We start from the raw sequence: 22,225 nt of genomic DNA, 5'->3' as shown, positions 1-22,225 counted from the left end.
AGAATTTAAGGGTTTGTGTGTAGATGATTGAGTGGAAAAGCGACAGAGATGAAAGTTGCTGGAAGTACATTGTTTGGTGTTTCATGCCAACAGTAACAGCACAGGCACAATTTACTTACAGGGCTTCTGACAAAAACAGTCATTTGCTGCCAATTTTTGAGTTGTTTTCTTTCAGATTCTTTCTGTGTTGCTGTGTAACTTTGGCACTGAGTTGCATTTGATTGCGAACATCAAAAAGTTTCACTGAAAGGATACCATCTCTGAAGAAGGTTATTTTTCTTCTTCTCTATATTGCTAACAGACTCGTGTCATTCATATTTAAAAAGAACAAGCTATTCTTGAGGCTGTTAAAAATAACAGACACTTTTCTAACAAGAGCAGAGTGAGGAAGTTGTTGCTTTGTTTTGCTTTTTTACCATTTATTTTGTATTTAGAGATGGCTGTGACATACTCATGCATTACTTTATTTAATCTGGCAGAAGCAAAGGGGCACGCTAGATCAAAATGTCAGATTAGGAATTTTCTGTAAAGGAAATACCCTCTTCCTGAAGTATTCACCAGTGACATCCAGAGAACTGTTCTATAAGTTGCTGGTACATGGGTTTTATTTTGAAGGGAAAGTTTGTGGAAAACATGCAGAGCTTCTGCTTGCAGATAGTACAGCTGAATTTAGTGCCTCCACCACTGATGTCTGGTGACAGAAGGTCTGGATCCAAGCGTGGACCACCCCTTTCCATTCCATCATAGGCATATGGGAGAGCTCTCAGTGTAAATGATTAGTTTATAATCTCTTGTAATTGACAGAGAATCTTCATGGGAATCCATGCAGGCTTTATTGGTCTTCATCCAATACCGCCTATAAGCAGATTTCCATTAATTGATTATTGGACATTCAGGCTGATGGACTCTTCAGAACACTCTCTGGTTTACCATCTTGAAAATCTGCAGTCTCCGCATGACCACAGCAGTGTGAAAACTGCTCCTCTTTCCATCTTATCTCAGTATGAAGGACTCAAACTGCAGACGTGTGGGTTTTTTTCCACCCCTTCCTCCAACTAAGTGGAAAATGTGCATTGAAATTGAACTTGACAGGCAGCTTTTGGATTACAAGTAAATTGTGGAAGTATTAGAGAAATCTCAAAACAAATACATTACAAAAGAAAATAACACTTTTCAGGCTAAATTTAGAAACGGGGTCAGGTTATTGTCTCCCCATATTTCTTTTCAAGTTCTGCCCAAGTCTCATTCCAAAACTAAAGCTTTCACTCGCAGGCTCACTTGATTTACCAGAAGTGCACACAACCGAAAACTTATCTGCTTCTCAAAGCAGTGCAAAAATTTCCCATTTTTTCTGACTCCAAATGATAATTTGAAAAATAGAACTAAATTCAGTGGATGTATTTTAAAAAACTAAAAAAAAAAAATAAAAATAATAAAGCATTCAACCTGGTTGAAGAGCAGGTTCAGCTGTAAAACTTTGCTGGCTTAACCCTCCTTGCTCAAATCAAACTCTTCAGCTGTACCAGTGAGTTACTGACATTCCTTAAAGAGCTGCTTCAGGAGCTTTGAGGCTTGGGACCAGCTGAACTTTATCTACCCCTATGCTTACAATCAGTGTGTGTCACTGTGTTTAAGGCTGATGAACAGATGAGGAGGTGCTGGGCATCTTCTCAGAGGGAGCTCTTTGCAGTTCCTGGCAAACATCCATCCCTGCCTTGGGTGTCTCCACACTCCATGTTCTGGGGCTAGCTGCCTGCATGCTATCTTCTGATTTTTATTTTTTAAACATTTTTTCCTTCCTCTCTTGATTTTTCTATATTTTTTTCATTTCTGGTACTTCATTTGAAGCTGGGATAGCTTGCTGTAGTTAGCAGTAATATACACAATCCTCTGACAGACATTGATTTCTGTGCCCTTTCTCTGCTGTGTTTTACTGATGGAAGGGATTTGTTTCTCCCCTTCTGCTCTGTTGAAGTCTTTTGCTTTAATTTTTTTTATTAGGTTTACTTACTGAGAGCCTAGACAAAGGCAGCAGCAAGAAGCAAGAGCCTTAGTTCCCTAACTGCACATACACAATTTCAATCCACTAGGGTTCTTTCTGTGTCTCAGCAGACTACTTGGACCAAAGTTTGTGTTTATTGACATGAAATGCTTTATGGAGAGCATCAAAGCAATGCAGCAGGCCTCCACATCTTTTATGGTTTGTTTGTAAATGTTTACTAGGACACTTGCTTCCCAGGGACACCTCCATAATTTCTACTTGCAGTAATGGAGCCTCATGCATGACTGGTGGATAACCTCCTCCCTTTTGCCATTAAAGGCATTTTTTTGTGTGTGTGATTAGGGATCCTGTTTTAGCTGCCTCACAGCCCACACACTCCTGTCAGCACACAGTGGGTCTGCATGCAGCCCCTCTACCAAGGCCATGAGCCTGGCTCTTGTGCTGTGCTATATTTTGGGGCAGCCTGTATTCACAAGCTGCCAGCTTTCTGCAGAGGCAGCAGTCATTCTGCAGGAGTCCTGGCTGTCCTCTGTATTTTCAGGCCATCTGCTTGCACTAGGTTGGTTAGCTGAAAGCACAGCTGCTTCTTGAAGTAGTGTTACACTGGGGAGGCAGGCTGTTCCCGCTGCTTGTGTCACAGCTCAGCTCCTCAGTGCTCACAGGGGACACAACAAATTGAGTGGCAGCAGGATGCTGCCACTAGATCTCTTAGAAAAGCAGAGGTCTGAGTGTCTCCCTGAATCTCTGTCCTTTTCTTCCTTTCTCTTCAGTTCTGGCTCCTCACAGAATCGTGGGGTCATTTGAGTTGGAAGGGATGCTTAAAAGCCATCTGGTCCAACTCCCCTACAATGAACAGGGACACCCACAGGTAGATTAGGTTGCTCAGGGCCCTGTCCAGCCTGACCTTGAGTGTTTCCAAGGGTTGGGGCATCCACCACTTCTGTGGATGACCTGTGTTATTGCCTCACCACCCTGACTGTAAAATCTTCTTCCTTATATCCAATTAAAATCTTCCCTCTTTTAGTTTGAAACCATTTCCTCTGTCCTGTCACCACAGACCCTGCTAAAGAGTCTGTCCCCTTCTTTCTCATAGACCCCTTTAGATACTGAAAGGTCTCTCTCATATCCCTCTGGACCTTCTTTTCTCCAGGCTGAGCAGTCCTCCTCCTGTACTCTTCCCTTCCATTCTCATTCCTCCTTTGCCTTCTTTCTCTCATCTATTTAATACTCAAGTGCAGCCTCTTACTCATCTACATATGTTCAGTGCCTACTGACCACATCCCTCAGTGCCACATCCACACGGTTCTTGAATGCTTCTGGGGATAGTGACTCTACCACCCCCCTGGGCAGCCTGTTACAATGCATCATTTCTCTTTTGGGAGAAGAAATGTTTCCTAATATCCAACCTGAACCTCCCCTGGTGCAACTTAAGGCTGTTACCTCTCATCCTATCTCTGTTACTTGGAAGAACAGGCTGACCCCTACCTCTCTGCAGCCTCCTTTCAGGTTGTAGGGAGCGACAAGGTCTCCTCTGAGGCTCCTAGGGCTAGAGAACTTGGGGAACTGATACAAGTTTCTGTCTCTCCTAAGCAATGCAGATGGAGATTTATTTATTTTTTCCCCGTAGTGGCTTGTCGTTATCAGAACCAGAGTGAGTTGTTGCTGAAAGCAACAGCAGGCGCATCTCTGCAGTTCCTCTTGCTAAATGACAAGTCCCTGCTCCAAAGTACACAGCCACAGAAGTTTTCTCAGCAAAATGGTTGCATGATTTGTTGATATGGACAAAGCAATGATTTTTCTCTCTAATTGCTCTTTTAGAAATGGTCTGTTTTACCTGAGACCTTCAGGGAAGAAAATAAATTCAGCTTGACACAAACGCCTGGAATGGAAAACTTTCAGCCTGAATGAATAAAGCTTGTCAAAAGAACAAGCAGAAGAAAAATAGGGGTTTGTAGCTGAGTACATGGAGCAGCTAAAACCTAGATTCTGTTGTCAGTGCTGCTTCTAATGCAGTTACGTGAAATACCTCTATACTGGCCCTTAGCCGGCCTAGGATGGGGAATGTGGCATCTAGTAGTGGTTTTCAAGGCTGTGTGTGTGAGACACGAAGGAATTAAAATGGCTGAAATCAATGAAAGTTTTAAATGGCAGGCATAGTGCTTTGCTTTGCTGAGATCTTGTGGAAGGTGGCTATGCTTTGGTGAGGTCTTATTTTTCACATTAGCCCTGCTCCACCTTGTCTCCTTGTCCCGTCAGTGGAATGTCTGGTATGAGGGGAAGCCCTTTTTCATCTTGGTTACATCTTTGATCAGTTAACGTTGTTTTGCAATCTTCCTTTTTTTTTTTTTCTCTCCCTATACCACTACTGTGCCTCTCCCTGTCCCATTCCCTCTTTCTCCTAGATTTCTCCCTCCACTTTCACCCCAAAAAGAAAGAAGTACATTAACATAACAACAGAAAAAGGCCATGAAAGGGCCACCTTCTCAGCTATATTATGGCAATGCAGTTGCGCCCTGCTCTGTTTTGCTTTGGATATCAAAGAAAGGGAAAGAACTCTATGCTTTTGCTCATAACTGAAAACTTACGTGAAGTGTGTATTCCATTATCAATGCAAATGAGTTAAAGTGGTTGTGACTTTCATAAAATCTCTCCATGGCATTTAAAGTCTGTAAAACTGCTTCTGTTAGTGTGTGTTTATGTATCTGGGTCTGCGTGGGTAGTAGTGGCTGGGGTTTAAGGCTCTCCAGGGAGATAAGGAGCAGGGATACTGCACAAACACTGCAGGGAATGTTGAGACTTCTCATAAAAAGGAAAGTAGAAGCGCTTTTCTTTCTTTTCACTTGCAAAAGTTGTAGCTGTGACTGATATTTTATTTCCCTGCATTGACATGTATTTTAAGGGAGTGAAAAATCCAGATGTGTTTGAAATAGATTGCTTTTTCTTTTTCATTTGTATTTTTTGCTCCATAAAAGATTTGCCCTCCTGTTTTCTGACTGGACTATCACATACACTTGCCCCTTGATGGTCCTCCTATAGGAGAAATATAGGTCAAGCTAAGCTGAAAAGCTCCTTCCATAACTGAAGATGTGTCTGGCTGGGCAGACTGGAATGAAGTCATCTCTAAGTAGCAATGGTAAAGACAGACAGAATCTGAATCCTGTAAAACTTCTGCCAAGCAAGAAGGGGAGTCTGTCTAACTGACTAGATGTGAATCTACCAATGGTCGGAAGCTTTGGCATTCACCTCTTCTGAGCTGAAAAATGCCTTGATTAGAGATGTCTTGCTCTTATCATCAGGAAGTAAGATACAGATAACAGCCTTGCTTTTATACTTATCCTTCAGATTTCTTCCCTAACACGAAGGATCCCAAAGCATTGGTTCAAAATGCTGATGGTTGCTGTGAGTTAGGTCTCCTTCCTGGGAAGAATGTAGGTGGGAGCAACAATCTTCTCACAGCTGAGGGAACTGCCCAAAACAAGCTCTCAGAATACCCTATTGTGTCATTATCTTGGTCTTTTAGCTGTCCCCACTGGGGAGCATCCATCGTACATCCAATTGTTCTCTTCTTTCCCTTGAGAAAGCTTTCAAAGAGAACACAAGAGTGAGTTTGTTTTACACTGAAACTGAGTCAGCTACAGTGTGGGATAAATGTGTTGCTGATAGCGGTTTGTGATAGCTCTGTGTCGTGGTAATTAGCTGCAGCTGAGAAGCTGTCCCACTCTTGTCTGTAAACTCTGGGTGCCTTCAACAGTAAAGGCAAATTAAAAAGCTGTCTGCTTCTTAGCAAAGTTTGTTTTGATTAACACGAGGTCCATCTGGTACCAGCAAAGTTTACATTCCTGTAAACTGCACGGTATTGAGTTTTACTAGGCCACCTACTCTGCTGTCTTCAATTATGAGCTCTCCGAGTGCTCTGATGATGTAATTGGTTTCAGGATGAGATGTGCTTTTCAGGAAGCCGGAGCTGCCAGAGAGCTGTCTTGGCCTCTGTTCGAACTGTGCAAAAGAGGTTCCTGTGTTATTAAGCTCTTTTTGGATTTATTGTTTGTTATGATTTTGGTTGCTTTAGGGAGAGTTCCTGAAAGGCTTTTAAAAGATAGCAAGTAGCCAATTACATGCTGTTCTGCTTTGTGGGAAAGCTGGCACAAAGCTGAGGTAGAACCTCTGTCCAAGCATGCTTGTTTCTCACCATTCAGCAAATCTGGTGGTACGGATTTCCTGCTCTAACTTCATCCTTTTATCATGAAAATCTGAGAGACCCACATCTTGAAATGTTCACCTTGTTTTATGTTCTGGAGGTGGTATTTTGCTGCATGGGGCTACTGTCCATACAGTTTTCCTACACATGTCCCACGCCTGCTCTCGTGTGGGAATGTGTGTGTGTATGTTTTGGCACCAGGAGCCACATTACAATGGTTGGGTGGAGCAGGTGATAGGGAGTGGCTCCCATTAACAGTGGGATATTTGGCAGCCTTGTGTGGTGTGCGAATGCACAGCAATCTGACCTGTAAATGACTTTATGCAAGGCAGCTATTATAAACAAGTATGAAGGAGTTAAAGTTTTGTCATAGTGATTTCTTTGATTGTCCTACTTACAGACAAAATCAAGAGCTTTGGTTGATCCTAAGGCTGTCTGAGCAAAGCTCAGTATGATTTGCAGCTTGCAAACACGTCTAGATTTCACATGCATACATTGCACGTGCTCTGTGTTGCTAACATTTAGTAAACTTCCAGGTGTCTCTTGCTTCACCCATTCCTCCTCCTTTACTTTCACTCTGCTGCCTACTTTCTTGCAGATCATTGGTTCTTCAGTGCAGCATGGTGATTTGCAGTTAGTGTCTATTAAAAGATTTCTTTTTTCTTGGTGGCGTTATTGCTCCACGAACACAAATGGTGAGGAGACTCGGGATTTTCTGAAGGCCTGTTCTGCAGGGGCCAGAGCTACCACAGGATCTCCCTTTAATTCTGTGGAGCACTTCTGATTAACTTTGACTTGTAGATGAACTCTTGCCTTGAAACTGGTAGCTTGTGTGGTGTTACACTTGCTGCAAGGAAGGTGTGAATTTCAGGCATCATTTTAGTTATTCACAGGCAGACAAAAAGGTCAGGCTGGACGGGGCTCTGAGCAACCTGATCTACCTGCGGGTGTCCCTGTTCACTGCAGGGGAGTTGGACCAGATGGCCTCTAAGGGTCCCTTCCAACTCAAACTATTCTGTGTTTCTGTGAAAACCAAGGTATGAAGAGTTGGCCATTGCTGCACTATACTGCCAAAGATGAAAGAGTAAACAGGGAAATGTTATCTTACGTATCAGATCCCTGCCCAGCATGTGCAAAGTGGTGGGGTCTGCAGCTTGCCTGGATGTGGGTGGTGAGCATGTGGCTTGGAGGTGATGGCAGCTTTGCCAGTTTCAGATCACTGGTGTGAGGTGATACGGTTTCTTGAGGACAAAGTTGGCAACTTCTTAACACCAATGAAAGTGTTCCTCTGTCTCTAACTGAAGTGTCAGAAGAAAAGGAAGCAGAACTGATCTAGCTGCTCTTTTTTTTTCAGAATAATTCCACCTAAAGCAAATATTTGTAGTGGAAAATCTCTGCCCAAAGTGTTACAGCTAGTTAAAACTTCAAGCAAGTGAAAACAGGTTCTTCATAATGAAAACAGTCAGGCCGTGTGATTAATAGTCTCACCTCCCTCCGTCTATATATAAAAAAAAATACAAACAAAATGCAACCCAACACTTCTATTCTTGCTGCAAATCACAAGGGGGTTACACTTCATAAAGGGTTCCAATGGGGAACAAAAGACCAGGATTTGATCCAAATGCTATTAAAGTCACTGAGAGCAGTTCCCTTCGGCTGTGGTGGGTTTTGGAGCAGGGCCATGGTGAACACTTGAAGGCCAGCCTGACCTTTCACAGAGAGGGAAAGCTGGAGACTTAGTTTCATCTCACTTGAACTTACTGGAGCCTGATTAAAATCAGTGGGAGCTCAAAAAACTTTGCACTTCACAGAGTTCAGCCCTTGAAGACTCATCTGACATTTAAGTCAGATTCTGTGCTTAAATGTCAACATTTCTAAGTAAGTAGTCGCCAAAGATGCAAAGTCATTTGACTTTATTTACTACATGTAGTTTGGTTACTAGTTTTAGGCGTGATGCTTAGGGAAAGTTTTCTGAAGATTGGTTATTTTCTAGAGGGCACCCAGATGTCCTTCTGCACGTTAAATGCCGACTGCTTCTTGCTGGCTTTGCTGCTATTGCTTTGTCTTTAGCACGTTTTTTTTTCTCCATCCTTCCTCAGAGACCAGGATTGCAAGCTTCCTACTATAGAATATTTGAACAAAAAGCCAGATATTAAAGACTCCTGGAAATGCTGCAGTCTTGGTTTGTTGTTTTTTTTCCTCTGAGACTTGAAGGGTGGAAGCAATCAGATGATAAATTGTGCTGAGGAATTTGGGAAGGAAATAAGATGCAGTTTATGTGCTAGATGTTCACGGGAAAAATGTATGACATTGTCATGCTTGGAAAACGAACTTGTGTGCAGGTGTTGATTCATTCTGTAATTTCTGTAAATCATTTAAATAGAGTGTCCTGGTACTGATTTGTTACGCAAAAGAACCCGAAAATGTTTTGGCTCTGAATTTATTTTGTTTACTTCTTATTTATAACTTCTTAAAATTATCTGTCAGATTTCCAATAGTTTTCTAGTTCCTCTCTGCTTAAAATATTCGTATCTCTTCTGTATTTCTTTCTGTGTCTCAGCGCTTTATTACTATGACAAAAACTCTATTGGGTTCTGTAGAAATGGAATTCTCATTGAATTAATGTCTTAGAGATGGCACCATTTGTTACATTAAGAAGGCTCCCTGGAATTGGACAAGTGCTTCTACCCTACAGTAAAATAAATATGTAGCTTAGGCTCCAGATACAGTTTAATTTTATTCATTGAGAAACAGAAAGGTTTTCATGAGCACTCCTAGGACAATAAACCACCTGTGTGCTTGTCTCTATGCAGGTTATTGTCATAACACCTTGTCAGTAGACTTGTCAGTAATGAAACAAGCGTGCAGCATACACTTAAATTCCAAAATCTTATTCTAAGTTCAGTTCTACTGGACGGTTTTTCCCATCTCTAGAGTCTGAATAGGGAGCTGGGAGCAGGGAGGATTTGCATTTTAATTTAATTTTAATTCTAAAAGACTGGGTTTTTCTGGGGATTAAGGAGTTAACTGATGATTTAAAAACAAATAAACATACAGAAAACAAGGCAAAAAGCAAAAAAAAAACCTCCACAGATCTTGTGGGGGAAACTAAAATGTCCTATATCATGTATTACTTTAAGTAACCTTTATTTTACAAGTGTAATTCTGACCTGGAAAGGGCTTTGAAGAATAGAAGGGGTCTCATTGCTACAGCAAGGTAGTTGAGGGTGGTTAAAGTAATGCATAACTTTCTTCCAGTTTGAAAAATAAGTTTTAGTTTAGTTTAGTTTAGTTTAACTGTTTTAGAGTACTTAAAAATATTTGTTTCCTTATATTTCAGCTACCTGACTGCAAATAACAACGAGAACTTCTTATACACTGCAAGACCTTTTTTGAAGAGAGCTGCTCTGGTAATAAGCTATGTAAGTATGTACTTGATCATGTGTTTCTGTGTATGTGACAAGAATGAGCTTTGTGTAGTAGTATCCCAAAAGAGTCAGAAAGCTGAGGTGGTGGATATTAAACAAAGTTAGTATTGGAAAATGGTCTAGAAAACTTCAGCTGGGCACAAACAAAACTGTTGTTGTGCTTTTGGTTCAGATTTTCTTTTAATTTTATAGTGGTTGCCATTACAACTGCATAATAATCTGTAAGCCTTTCCTGCCCTAAATACAGGGGAGCTGGTGGTGCTGGGCTGAGTGGAAAGTCATTACTTTTATGGCATGCTGTTAGTTTCATAGCAGGGCTTGGTCGGTCGCCAGAACAGCTCTGCCTGCAAATACCTTGTTCTTGGTCTGCTTCAAGCAGCTCTTGGTGTGTTGTTGGGGAGAAACTCACCACCACCACGTGGATTCACTGGGTGTACAACTCCTTGTGCTTCTTGAGGAGCCAAATCCCCCTGCCTGTCCTGCAGTGACAAGTGGTTCCCGGAGAGGTGGTGAAATGCCAAGCCACAGAAGTCCTTCCAGAGATTAGGATTACACAGCAAGAAAAACATAGATGGAGCTTGTCCTTAGACCGGTGCCAGCGTGAGTGAATAATAATAGCTTTTAAGATATGAGCCCTGTATTTTCCTCTGTATTTAGTTAGAGGTCAGTGGCTAACCTCTGCTGAGACTGAGCCACAACAGGGTGATGGATTTGTCCTTAGAATTTCTGCATTTGCTGTGGGAGCTGTGATAAGTGGGTTCCTCTGAGTAATGCACATGTGAGCCGGGTTGTGGAGGACCAGGCTATTGCTTGAGAGCTGGCACATTCGACATATGTATATTCATAGCCCAGCTGATGCCCCGAAGATTAGTGCTCTTCCCTTAGTCTGCAAGTTCTTGTGCTGCCAGGCTCTGCACTGCAGCAGCCTGCGGTGTGCGTGGAGGTGGTGGCTGCTGGACTGGAAGTGGGAGGCAATAGGGTTAGGGATTGCATTGGTGTGGGAAGCCAGAGTGGGCTCGATTGTCCTAGGCAGAAATATCTTTGCCATCAGTCATACAGGCCCTGGACAACTCTTCCCCTGCCTAGCAGCCTCAGATGCTCAGGAAGGTGAACACAACTTAAACCTGAATTTTGCAACCTGCACAGAATTGAATTTTGCCTAATCGGCTGAGCTGACTGTCATCTGAGCACAGCACAGAGCCCAGAGTACTATCAAAACAAATGCTTGGCAGAGGCCTTAGTTGTTCTTAGCCGCACATTACTAACCTAGATGTTCTTCTTTGAAGGTGATTCTCATTTTGTATTTCCGTCTCTGGATAATGGGAGGATCCATGCCAATGTTTTCAGAACAGGACAATCCAGCTTCATTCTCACCCTATTTGCTGACGAGGTACAACACAATTAATCAAACAAAAGTTTGCAAAACTGTAGTCATGACATTATTTTTTTTCTTTGCACTGAAATATTTTACAGATGGTAAATGAGAAGACTTGTTTTGTTGCCTTAATTGCTTCTCCTTATTGCTCTGTCTAAAATAGAAAACAATCAGAACCCCAAAACATGCTCTAGTTCCTGTGGAATTATGTTGCATCCTTTCTTACTGAAAGCTCTGGGCTTATTTTTATGCAAAGCCCAGAGCATGTTGTCTCAGTATCTGAGCATTGGACTGGGAAGCCCGGTGTCTGAGGCTTCAGCATTCAATCTGGCTGCTCCCTAAGTATGGGATGTAAGCATTCAGTTTTGGCTTCATCTGAAGTTTGTTTGGAGGGGGATGACTGTGCCTGTTGGTGAAATATGGGTGGCTGATCAGGACTGTGAAAGTGGAAGTCAGGATCCTAGTGGCATAGAGTACTGCCCTCCTAGCGCACACTTGAACTTGAGCACAGGTTGGGCTGCTGTGGGTATTAAAAACTTGTGTTAACGAACTTCTGTTATTTTATAACTACCTTTCTGTTTTTCAAATGATACATATACACTTAAACATGGTAAAAATGACCTCTTCCTTGCCTGGGACTGTGCGTAATGTTAGGTTAAGGTGCAGCATCCCTCTGGCTCTGCTGGACCAGACCATCAGGGCCATGGCTGCTACGGTGTGGCTCTTCCTTACACACCTAGCCAGACCAGTGCTCCAAGAAGGTGCTAGGAAGTTGACTTCCTCTTAAGACAGGACTACATACATAACTGATTGTTCTGGTTTACTACTAAACTGGGGAAAGATGCTTTGGAGGCTTCTAGAGGAAATTCATGGTGTTTCAAGTGAAATGGGAGCGGTCCTCCCATGTCATTTTCTGACCTCAATGGCACCTAATTCCAGCGGCAGAATTTCAGCTGAGACACAAGTTAAGATCAAGAAATTCTTATTCAGCATCTGCTGCAGAGTCAGGCTGGATCTCATTTGGGAGACCTTTATGATAATGTGACAACAGCTTCTATTACCATCAAGGCTAAAAGTGCTTCCAGGAAGCACATTGTCTGATTTGGAAAGCTCTGATCTGTTTGCAGTATTTCTGGCAGGGTCATTAATGCCAGACCGTGCAGCACAGCATGAAGGATTTGGCATTGTCCCTTTTTGATATATTTCTGCTAAGGAGGGGGTCATAACGTCCTAAGTGATCCTAGGTTGATTCCAATTACTTATTTTGTGCAGATATCTTTTCTGTGTTTGTCTCTTTTCATCTTATAATGATAGGAGAGAGTTTTTAAATCCCAAGGCTAAGCTTCTGGGGGTATAAGACGGTGCCTATTTTTGCCACCTCTGCTGTGGATTTTTTTGACAGCCTCTTGAAGGACTATGAGAGGGCTGCTGGCTGAGCTCCTCCCTGGCTTACATTCCAGCAACACCTGTCTTGCTCCACCATCATGAAAAGTAAACGACAGAAGCCCTTCCAAGGGAAAGCTATTACTATTTCTCTGAAGGGATTCTAAAACCTTCCAGCCTTGGAGAAGCTGCTGAGCAGTTCACGCTCCTGTTGCAGACAACTGAAGCAGCAGGCTATGAGAAGTTGGTGTGAGAAGCTTAAGGGAGGTTGTGAAGGCAGTCATTAGTTTCTGTTTGAAAGCAAAGGTCTTTTATTTGCTCTGAGCTGGAAATGTGGTTACTGTGCGTGCTTTGCCAGGGTAAATGTTATGGTATTTAGCAGGTTTGAAAGTTTTATTTTAAGACTTTGCCATACCTGTGGAGCTTGGAGGAAGGCTGATATCAATGAATGGATTAAAAAAAAATGGGGAAAAAAATAGTTTAGAAATGTGTGGCAGTCATTGTGAAATCCATGAAATTGGATCTGGAGTTGGGGTCTTGCCTGATATAAGATGAACCCTAAGAAGTATTGTTAATTCTTTCAAGGCTTCTGTGTCAGCAGGCTTGTGCTGGTGGGTTTGTCCCAAGGCTACCAAGGGTTATCGGAGGGTGGCAAAGATTAGGGGTGGGCATAAGCAGTGTTTGGGTTTGAAAAAGCATTGGCTAATGAGGTCAGATTTTGCCAGCTCTTACAATGCTTTTAATATAAGTTACATGACTGAGGGTGTGAGGAAGGGAAACCTTTCCTCGGGCTGCATCCAAAGAAGGGCCAGAAGGGCAAGGGAAGTGATCCTGCCCTTCTGCTCTGCACTGGTGAGACCTCACCTGGAATACTGAGTCCGGATGTGGAGTCATCATTACAAGAGAGATATGGACTTGTTGGAGCACATCCAGAGGAGGGCCACAAAGGTGATCCCAGGGATAGAACGCCTCCCCCCAAGGACAGGCTGAGAGAGTTGGGGCTGTTCAGTCTGGAGAAGAGAAGGCTCCAGGGAGACCTGAGAGTGGCTTTTCAGTATCTAAAGGGGTCTATAAGAAAGAAGGGGACAGACTCTTTAGCAGGGTCTGTGATGACAGGACAAGGGGAAATGGTTTCAAACTAAAAGAGGGAAGATTTAGACTAGATATAAAAAAGAAGTTTTTATAGTCGGGGTGATGAGTCACTGGAGCAGGTTGCCCACAGAAATGGTGGATGCCCCAACCCTGCAGACACTCAAGGTCAGGCTGGATGGGGCTCTGGATGGGGCAGCATGATCTACCTGTGGGTGTCCCTGTTCATTGCATGTTGGGTGGACCAGATGGCCTTTAAGATCCCTTCCAACTCAAATCATTACATGATTCTATTATTCTATATCTGTGACTGTATAGAGTAGGGGAGCATGAAGAAAATACTGTACATGAAACAGAGAGGAGAAGAGAACCGCTTCAAAACAAGCCCAAGGAGGTAGTTTGCAGCAGTTAATTGAGTTGGGGAGCACTTTCCACAGAACATTGTATGTGTGCTGAATGCTTATGTGGGCCCAAAGAGACATTCACCAAGTCTTAAGGAAAAACAACCACATACAAAACAGATAAGCAGGCTATTCAATATGCAGAAACCTCATCTAGCTTGGAGACATCGTAGTAGCTAGGAATTGGAAAGAAGTATCTCCTTGTGCTATTTTTGTATGTTTTGCTGGGCATTAATTTTTGTTCTCTGTTGGTGAGAGGATCCTGTTTTGAGCAGGCCTTTGTTGCAGTCCAGTTTGGCTCTAGAAAATGACCATATGTTCTGGGTAATGTATCTCCAATCTTGAACAGTGTAGACAGAGAATTGATTCAACCATTGGAAGAAGAAACAGTGTGAAATAGCAACAGCTTTCAGTCTTAAAAGAAATAAATAATAATCTGCTCAGTATGTTCACTAGATTACCATCATTACAATTACGTATCAATGGGAATTCCAGTAAGTTCTTTAAAAGTCAAAATATGAATGTTTCCATCACTGTAAGGTGCTGGATTTTGTAATACTGACAAATACCGAGATAAATGAAAGCTGCATTCTCCAGTATGTTGCTTGGCAAAGGTGAAATGAAGAAATCTGTCTGTCACTTAATCTCTCAGCTCAGGCAGAAATGAAGGTGCTAGGAATCCTGCTACTCCTAAGTGCTGCCATTAGAGCCTGTCCACTCAATCTGTTGTTTGCTATAGAAGGCTTCTCAAGTGACCTAACATAAAGAACACGGTAACCTTCAGTTACTGTGACTTGCCATCTCAGAATCTACTATGGGAAAGCTGTTGAGTAAAGAGAACACTTCCATACATCTCTTCCACCACTCTTGCTTGAATTTGATGCAAGTTGAAAAAGAAAGCAATTAGGCTTGGAGAGCTACCCAGCTTTGTGCAAACAATGCACTGAAGTGCAGTTAGAGTGCTAGCAGGGCACTGAGTGGCAAGTTGTCATGCTTCAGACATTTAGCACATCTCTTTATTATGCCGTTCTTGAGGAGGAAAGAATCAGGAGGCCTCTAAGTAAACAGATTGTATTACCAACACCACGGTAAGACAAGGAAAAAGGTCCATTGTACAGAATGTCTTAAGGTGTGCGAAATACTAAATCCTGCCAGTAATTTCAGACTAAGTAAATGTGTTTCTTTCAAAGTGTATCTCTGGGAGTCAAGTTACATTAACAACTTCTGGTGTTTGCCTTGTGATGTTCCTTGTCTGCTCACTGTGGTCATAAAGTAGGTTTGTTTGTGTTGCTGCCCTAAATAGTTAATGCATTTCTGCCTTGAGATAGCATTGTCCTGTGGTTGAACTGTTCTCTCTGTAAACTGGCTTACGCATTTCTTTGGTATTTCAAACATAAATGAGAATTCAGTCCCATAGAAAGCTGAAGAAATACATAAAAACTGGCACATATGCCCTTATATAAAGGCCTGTGACTGTTTTCTGAGCAAGGCGTGTAATCATCTCAGCTGTAACATCCGCAGGAATGAACTACAGAGCGGCATGCTGCAGATCTGTGCTGGTTACATAGGTCCTGGTGCCAGCCACTCTGCCCAGGCAATAAAGTGTAGCAACTCCTCTGGTATGCAATTTGCACTAACCTCAGGCTAGAAGCTGGCATTAAAACGGACCCCTACAATGTATCAGCCTTTAATTGGCCAGGTTTTCACATGCTTCCTGAGTGGAAAAGGCCTGCCTGTTTGGTCAGGGCTTTCTTCTGTGTGCCCAAATTTAACATTTATTTAACTTAACATCTTCGGCATAATATGTGCAATATTGATAGGCTCCCAGAATTCAGGGCCCGAATCTAAACAAAAAAGAGAATCATAGAATTGAACCACAGAAATGTTTGAGTTCCAAGGGATCTTTTAAAATGATTTAGTCCAACTCCCCTGCATTGGACATATACAGCTAGAAACTGACGTCTACCTAGAAGATGATGTTGCAAAGCAAATGCCAACCTACAGTAGCATTATATTCCCAGAGGAATCTGCTTTCTCAGAGCCATGTGAAAGATTTTACCATCTTTCTTAGCTTAGTTTTCTTTGTTTAAGGAGCAAACCCAGGTGTAGACAGCACTGCTCTGAAAGTCAGCTGGAGAGGCATTGTAGTGGGCCATGGCACTCCTTGATGCCCTGGTTCCACCACAGTTCCCTCCTTACTGGAGGCCGGTGTTTGGAAAGAAAGGAGTGCAGCTGAAGCAGAGGCCATCAGCTCTTGGCAGGTGAAACATGTTTTGTTCTTGGAGAGGAAAAATCAAGCAAGATTATAAGATCTGTCCCAGGTTTTCCAGTATTCCGACCATGACAGCAGGCTCAGGGATATGTGCAAGCTCTTTGAAAGTCTTTCCTTTTGAAGAATTGAACGTTTGTCAGATTCAGCCAAAGAGCTGAAACAACCTGAGACTGGATCAGAGCTCTTCAGGCAGCGAAGCTTTCCCCGTGTGCCCCTGCTGCATATCACCTCACCTTCCAGAGAAATTACCTTGTTCTTCATTGGGCTGCAGCCATCTGTCTGTACTTTTCTGCTCCCATCCTCTCCTGACTGGCAGCTCTTTTCCCTTAGATGAGAGAGTTTTGATGAAGGAGAATGCATGGGCAGTTTTCCCAGTTAGCAGTATTTTCTGTCTAGATGATGCTTGGATTTGGATGTCAAATTGGAATTAGTCTGTCTGTTGTTTGTGTAGTCTTACTCCACTGTCACAGGATGTGTTGGATAGACACAGTGTGGTATTTTTCTTGTGAGGCTATGAAAAGAAAAATGTTTAGGCTGACAATGTACAGATCAGGAAAATAAACTCATGTTGGAAAGCGTGATTGGACTGGCAGCTCCCTAGGGGAAGTGCAAATACATACAATTTTAAGACAATACTCCTAAATGATACCACCTGGTTATAATTGCAGCCATGTTTCCTAGGAGGACATTAATGTGAAGTGGCTCATCAAGTATGTTTGGTTTTAGGGCTGGGTAGAGAATGAAGAGAGCCTGGAGCTAAAGTCACTTCAGCTGTTAATGCAAGTGAGAAGCTCTTTTCCCTAATAAAGGCATTCTTCTCACCCGTACTTGAGCTGAAACCTCCCTGAGCACCTGGCAATGCACAGGCCTTCTTTAGAAGGATCTCATTAACAACATCAGGGATTCCTGGAAGGACAGCAGTCTTCTTGCTTGTCTGAGATCCTCTCTTCTTCATACAACTCCTCATTTCCCAAATACCAGTTTAGTGCACTTCTTCACCTGTTTTTTAGTCAGGTCCCTCTTGTTCCCAACTGGAAGAATATTTTTTCTTGCCTTTGTCTTGCTAAAATTACCAGTGCAATAAAAACTTCTGTTTGTGAGTGTATACCCTGCTGAACCTTTGGGAGTCAGGTGAGCCCCATTACTCATCAGGAACATGATGTGATGTCCCAGAATTGGCAAAGCGGTAGATTGCACCATTCTGTACACCTAGAGCAGACAGTGTCACTGGCATCTGTGCTCTCATGCAGCCTTGATGGGGAATGGTCTGCATCTTGTAATCACTCACATAGCAGAGATTTGCAAGGAAATCTATAGATCAATCCCTGGGTACTGAGAGGAAAAAAAGCTTAAAATGCTCCAAAATCAAATAGCAAATGGACCTCTCATAAATTTCCGTAAATCTCCCCTTTTTTGTGTGGGTATGTGTGTTTAACTAGTCTCCCAGATTGACAGAGATGAAACCAGAGCTTTTCCAAGCTGGTTAGTCTCTGTTACAGCAAAGGGTAACAGATAATAGCTCAACTATTTTTATGTTATATTATTTGTGGCTTTAAGTAGTGCTCTTTATTTCATTTTTGCAGCAAAAGCAATGAGTTGAGATGATTGTTTTCTGCTACAGGTTCTCTATATGAGTCATCCTGTATTTATCTTAAATAAAATATGCAACAGTACATTTAAACTAAAAAAAAAATGAATGCTAAACAAACTGGATTGCCATGACAACACCTGCTACCTACAGGAGAAGTTGTGGTTTTCTGTATGTGCCAGAGATTCTGAGAAGGAAAGATATGTTGGATGCCCACTGAAACTTAGATTGCCATGTTCAATTTGCAAATAAGAAATGACTCTACTGTAATGCAAATGCTGTTAACCTGCCTGGGGGGAAACTGGTTGACAATTAAGAGGCAGATTCTTCCAATCACATCACTGGTAATACTCTGTCTTGTCTGGAATTAGCCGATAGATAGGTAGATGTTATAGCAGGGATTTTTCTCCCTTGGAATTCTAGGAGACATGAACAGCAATATAGAGAAAATCATTAATTTAGAAGTTAATTCACTTAGTCAACTAATTAAAATAAAATATTTCTGTTGCTATTCACAGGTAGGCAGCTGAAATGTGATTAGCTTCTGAAATCATCCCATGAATCTTCAAGTCTTCAAAATTTCCAGATTGCCTCTTTGTAGTTTCAGCTTTGGAGAGAGAATGTTCTTCAAACATTTCTCCTGCATTTAGATTTCTCCCTAGTTAGCCTTGTGAGTGGAGAGACAAGTGAACGTAGAGAAATATCATGCGCTTTAGAGATCCATAAGTAAAAGCAGCACAGAATTGTCAGCATCTATTATTAGTATCCTGTTATTTTTCTATTTCTAGTACCTTAGAATAGCGATGGTTTCTACAGCTTTATTTTATGCAGCCATCAATCACGTTCAAGGATGGGTTACCAAAGCTGAAAGCATATCCAGACTTTTTTACTCAAGGCTTTCTTGCAGCTTAAGAAGTCATGCTGAAGTTGCTTAGCAGCCTCTTGGGACTTGCTTTCCATGTCTGCTTTTGGCACATACAAGTTCAGAGAGAGCATTCAGGCTTGGCAGTCAAGAGAGCTAGCCAAGGGTTCTCAGTAGAATGTCTGGAGATGTGAACCAGTTGGCTGTGCGTAGACAGTAATGACTGTCACAGGCTTTAAAATAGTTCACCGCTGTTGGCAGAGCGTATTTAAGATTCTAATTATTGCTGTAATGGAACAGGGCAGTTGTCCATCTCCTTTGGGAGCTGCCTCTGGCTGTGAGCTGTGCACGTGGCTTCTGAGGAGGATGAAAATCCTGCAGGCACAGGGAAAAGGATTTGGTTGCAAACCTGCCCTGGTCAGTGCTTGTCCTGCAGTCTTTCTTCTCATTCCCATGGCAGTTTGGCCTAACCTTCCATCAGAAATGCTTTAACACTCACTAATCTGGTTACCCTGAATTCCTTTTAAAATCTGCTAAACTGACTCGATTTGTTGTGGCAGCAAACTGTTTATTTCTTCTGTGCTGCATAACAAGTTATCAGCTTCTGTCTTACCAGTGAAGATGCAGAAAAGTGACTAGTTTGCATTTATGTGAAATACTGTAGTTTGCAAGGGTCCAAAATAACCTTCTCACTTCTTCCTGCCTGGAATTACAGAATGGCTGAGGTAGGAAGGGACCTCTGGAGGTTATGTGATCCTAGATTCCTCCTTAGTCAAGGAAGAACTGGTTGTCTTGGCTCATTCACACCCAGGTGACCTCTGGAGATCTCCAGGGAAGAGACTCCACAACCTCTCTGGGCAACCTGTGTCAGTGCTCCATCACTCTCACAACACAGAAGTGCTGCCTCCTGATTGGGAGCAACCTCCAGTGCTCCAGTTTGTGCTCACTGCCTCTTGTCCTGGCACTGGGCACTACTGAAAAGAACCTGGCTTGGTCCTCTTTGCACCCAGCCTTCAGATCTTTTATAGACACTGATGAGATCCCCTTGGGCCTCCTGTCCTGCAGGCTGAATAGTCCCAGCTCTCAGCCTCCCCTCATGGGAGAGGTGCTCCAGGCCCTTTGTAATCCTCATGGCCCTCCACTGGACTGTTTTTCAAAGGGGTCCCTCTGGATATCTGTGTGGCTTTTGGGTGAGTTTGCCACTCCCTCCAGTTTTGTGTCATCAGCAGATTTACTGAGAGTGCACTCTGTCCTACTGTCCAGGTAGTTACTGTAGAATTTAAACAGGACTGAGCCCAGTATTGAGACACTCTGCTTGTTACGGGCCCCCAACAAGACTTTGCACCACTGAGCACCACCTTCTTGATCTGGCCATTCAGCCAGAGTTCAGTCCACCTCACTGTCTGGAAATGTGGTCTGAGAAAGCAAGTGAAGATTATGGTGTGTGTTGTGACTTATTAAACAAATTCCATGGCCGTCATTATGCTTATTGAAAGTGCTAACATGCAGAGCATGAAAGGACACGTACACCAAGAACTTGCCTCTCCATAGGCATCAAATAGAAGCCTGACTTATTGCTTCTGAAAATCCTAAAATACACACTTGTAAAAATACTATATGCTGTGGTGTTATTCAGATTGATGTAAATGGATAGGCACTGGATCTTAGTTTGGCTTTTAAGTAGCTGCAAATAGACGTTGGCAGCCTTTTCTGGACTGTCATTTTATGAAAGTTGATGCAGAATCCTGCTGCATTTTCCAGCCAAGTAGAGGTTTGGTCACACCATGTATAACTTCTCTGAGAGTGTGATTAAGCTACATCAGGTTTTGAGTTGCTGGCTTTCTCAGTAATGCAGACCAGAAAGGATTGGCGTGGGGACTAAAATAATTAAATAAATGAGTGAAAGGACATATTTGTTCCTTTAGTACCATCAGAATTTAAAGGAGTTTGAGTAGAATTACATTGCTTTTTTGAGGGATGCTTTCTTCAATGGAAACTGTCCTTTCAATCGCTAGTTCTGTTAAGAGAGAAAATGAATTTTGTCTCGCTTTTTTTCCTTGTTTACTACCTCGGGGAGGAAAATGAAGGAATGGAAGAGAAATGTGCTGAGTGGTTGAAAACCATAAAAATGTAGGAATATGTCATTTTCCATCAGAATCGTGAACTTAGAAAGATCCGTGTGGAAATAGATATGAGCATTTTCCACTTCTTACAATTAAACTTTATTCCAGCTATTGAAACCTCCTTGCTTTTGGGTTGCCGAGCTGCTGGAGATGTACATTTCTTAGATGAGAAGGGAAGCCAGTATCCTATCTGTTGGTTATTTGAAGATGCTTCTGCAAAAATGTAGGCCTGTTCCATCCCCATGCCATGGCCCAGCACCCACCTGAGAAATTCCATCCCAGTTCCCTGAAGTCACATTCTGCTTCAATATCTTACCTCTTCTGCAGCAAATACAATATAATGCTGTTGGAAAAGCTGCATTTTTACCCCAAAGAGGCAGCCTTTGAAGTGGCAAATGAAGCAATTCTGTTTGCATGGCTCTACATCTCTTGGGGATAACTTTGTTATCATTTTAATAAACCTGCTAAGGTACCATGGCAACTGGATGTGATAACAACAGCCAATGTAGGCTCAGAGGGAAGAAATCCCATGCAGGATCTATTTATTTATTTGTTTGTTCATTAATTTATTTTTAGTATTTACCATCCCCCCCAACAATTTAAAAGGCTCCCTACTTCTCTTTGTGGCTGTCCCCTGCCCTAATAAGCTCAGATGGGATTGGCTGAATATCCCATATTATTTATCTTAATCATCTGTTGAAGTTCCTCCCACCTATGTTAGCATGTCTTTATTAATAGAGAGGTATGGTGTTACCTGTGTGTGCATAGCCTCCTTTTAGTAAGCAGTAAATACCCAATTCTCAATCAGCATGAATTCAGCTCTGTTTTTGGTATGAGGAAAATATTTTGTGGTGTTGGTGGTCATCCCATGCATTATGTTACCTGTTTTCTTTTGCAGGTTTCTGACTTATTCATACCTTCCGGCCTTCAACGCATGGCTTCTGCTGGCACCCATTACCCTGTGCTATGACTGGCAAGTTGGCAGTATCCCTTTGGTCGAGTCTATCTGGGATGTGAGGAACTTGGCCACTGTCTTCCTGGTGCTGGTGCTGGTGTTACTCAGCCTTCACTGCCTAGCTGCATTCAAGGTAGCACAGAAGGAGATGCAATACAACATTTTGTTTAAAACCTTTTGTTTCCTAAGCTTCAGCTGAAATATTTTCCTCCCCAAGAAATTTGATTGAGATGGAAAAACATACCACATCTATCTAGTTGAATGTCTCAGTCTCTGATTGGTTTGATTTGAGGACAAAACTTGGCCCAGAGTCCTGCATTCAGTGGCTGATCCAAACCCCCCTGAAGTTTCAGCCTGCCCCACAGTCAGTAGGCTCTTTGCCACTTGCTTCAAACAGGACTGGGGACTGTCATCTGCAGAGCCATTTCAAAAGGAAGTCTATTATTGTACCAGTAGCTTAGCTGTGCTTTTAAAATGCATATGTTGGTTACATCTTGATGAGAAGGTTCCCCATCAGTGAAATAACAGAATACAGGAAGTTTGAAATGA

General features: G+C 42.4%; 1 protein-coding gene across 1 annotated transcript in view; it reads left to right on the top strand.

The window, feature by feature from the left end:
- Positions 1-22,225, top strand: part of TMTC1 (transmembrane O-mannosyltransferase targeting cadherins 1) — a 138,689-nt gene that overhangs the window by 44,345 nt on the left and 72,119 nt on the right. The window contains exons 6-8 of the mRNA XM_015865935.1: positions 9,541-9,622; positions 10,915-11,018; positions 21,620-21,809. Of these exons, the coding sequence (XP_015721421.1) occupies positions 9,541-9,622; positions 10,915-11,018; positions 21,620-21,809 (376 nt within the window). The remainder of the gene's footprint in view (positions 1-9,540; positions 9,623-10,914; positions 11,019-21,619; positions 21,810-22,225) is intronic.

This window comes from Coturnix japonica, chromosome 1 (assembly GCF_001577835.2).
Source record: "Coturnix japonica isolate 7356 chromosome 1, Coturnix japonica 2.1, whole genome shotgun sequence".
NCBI lineage: Eukaryota > Metazoa > Chordata > Aves > Galliformes > Phasianidae > Coturnix > Coturnix japonica.
Note: the sequence above shows the minus strand (reverse complement) of the source record. Positions and strands in the feature narration are given on the sequence as shown.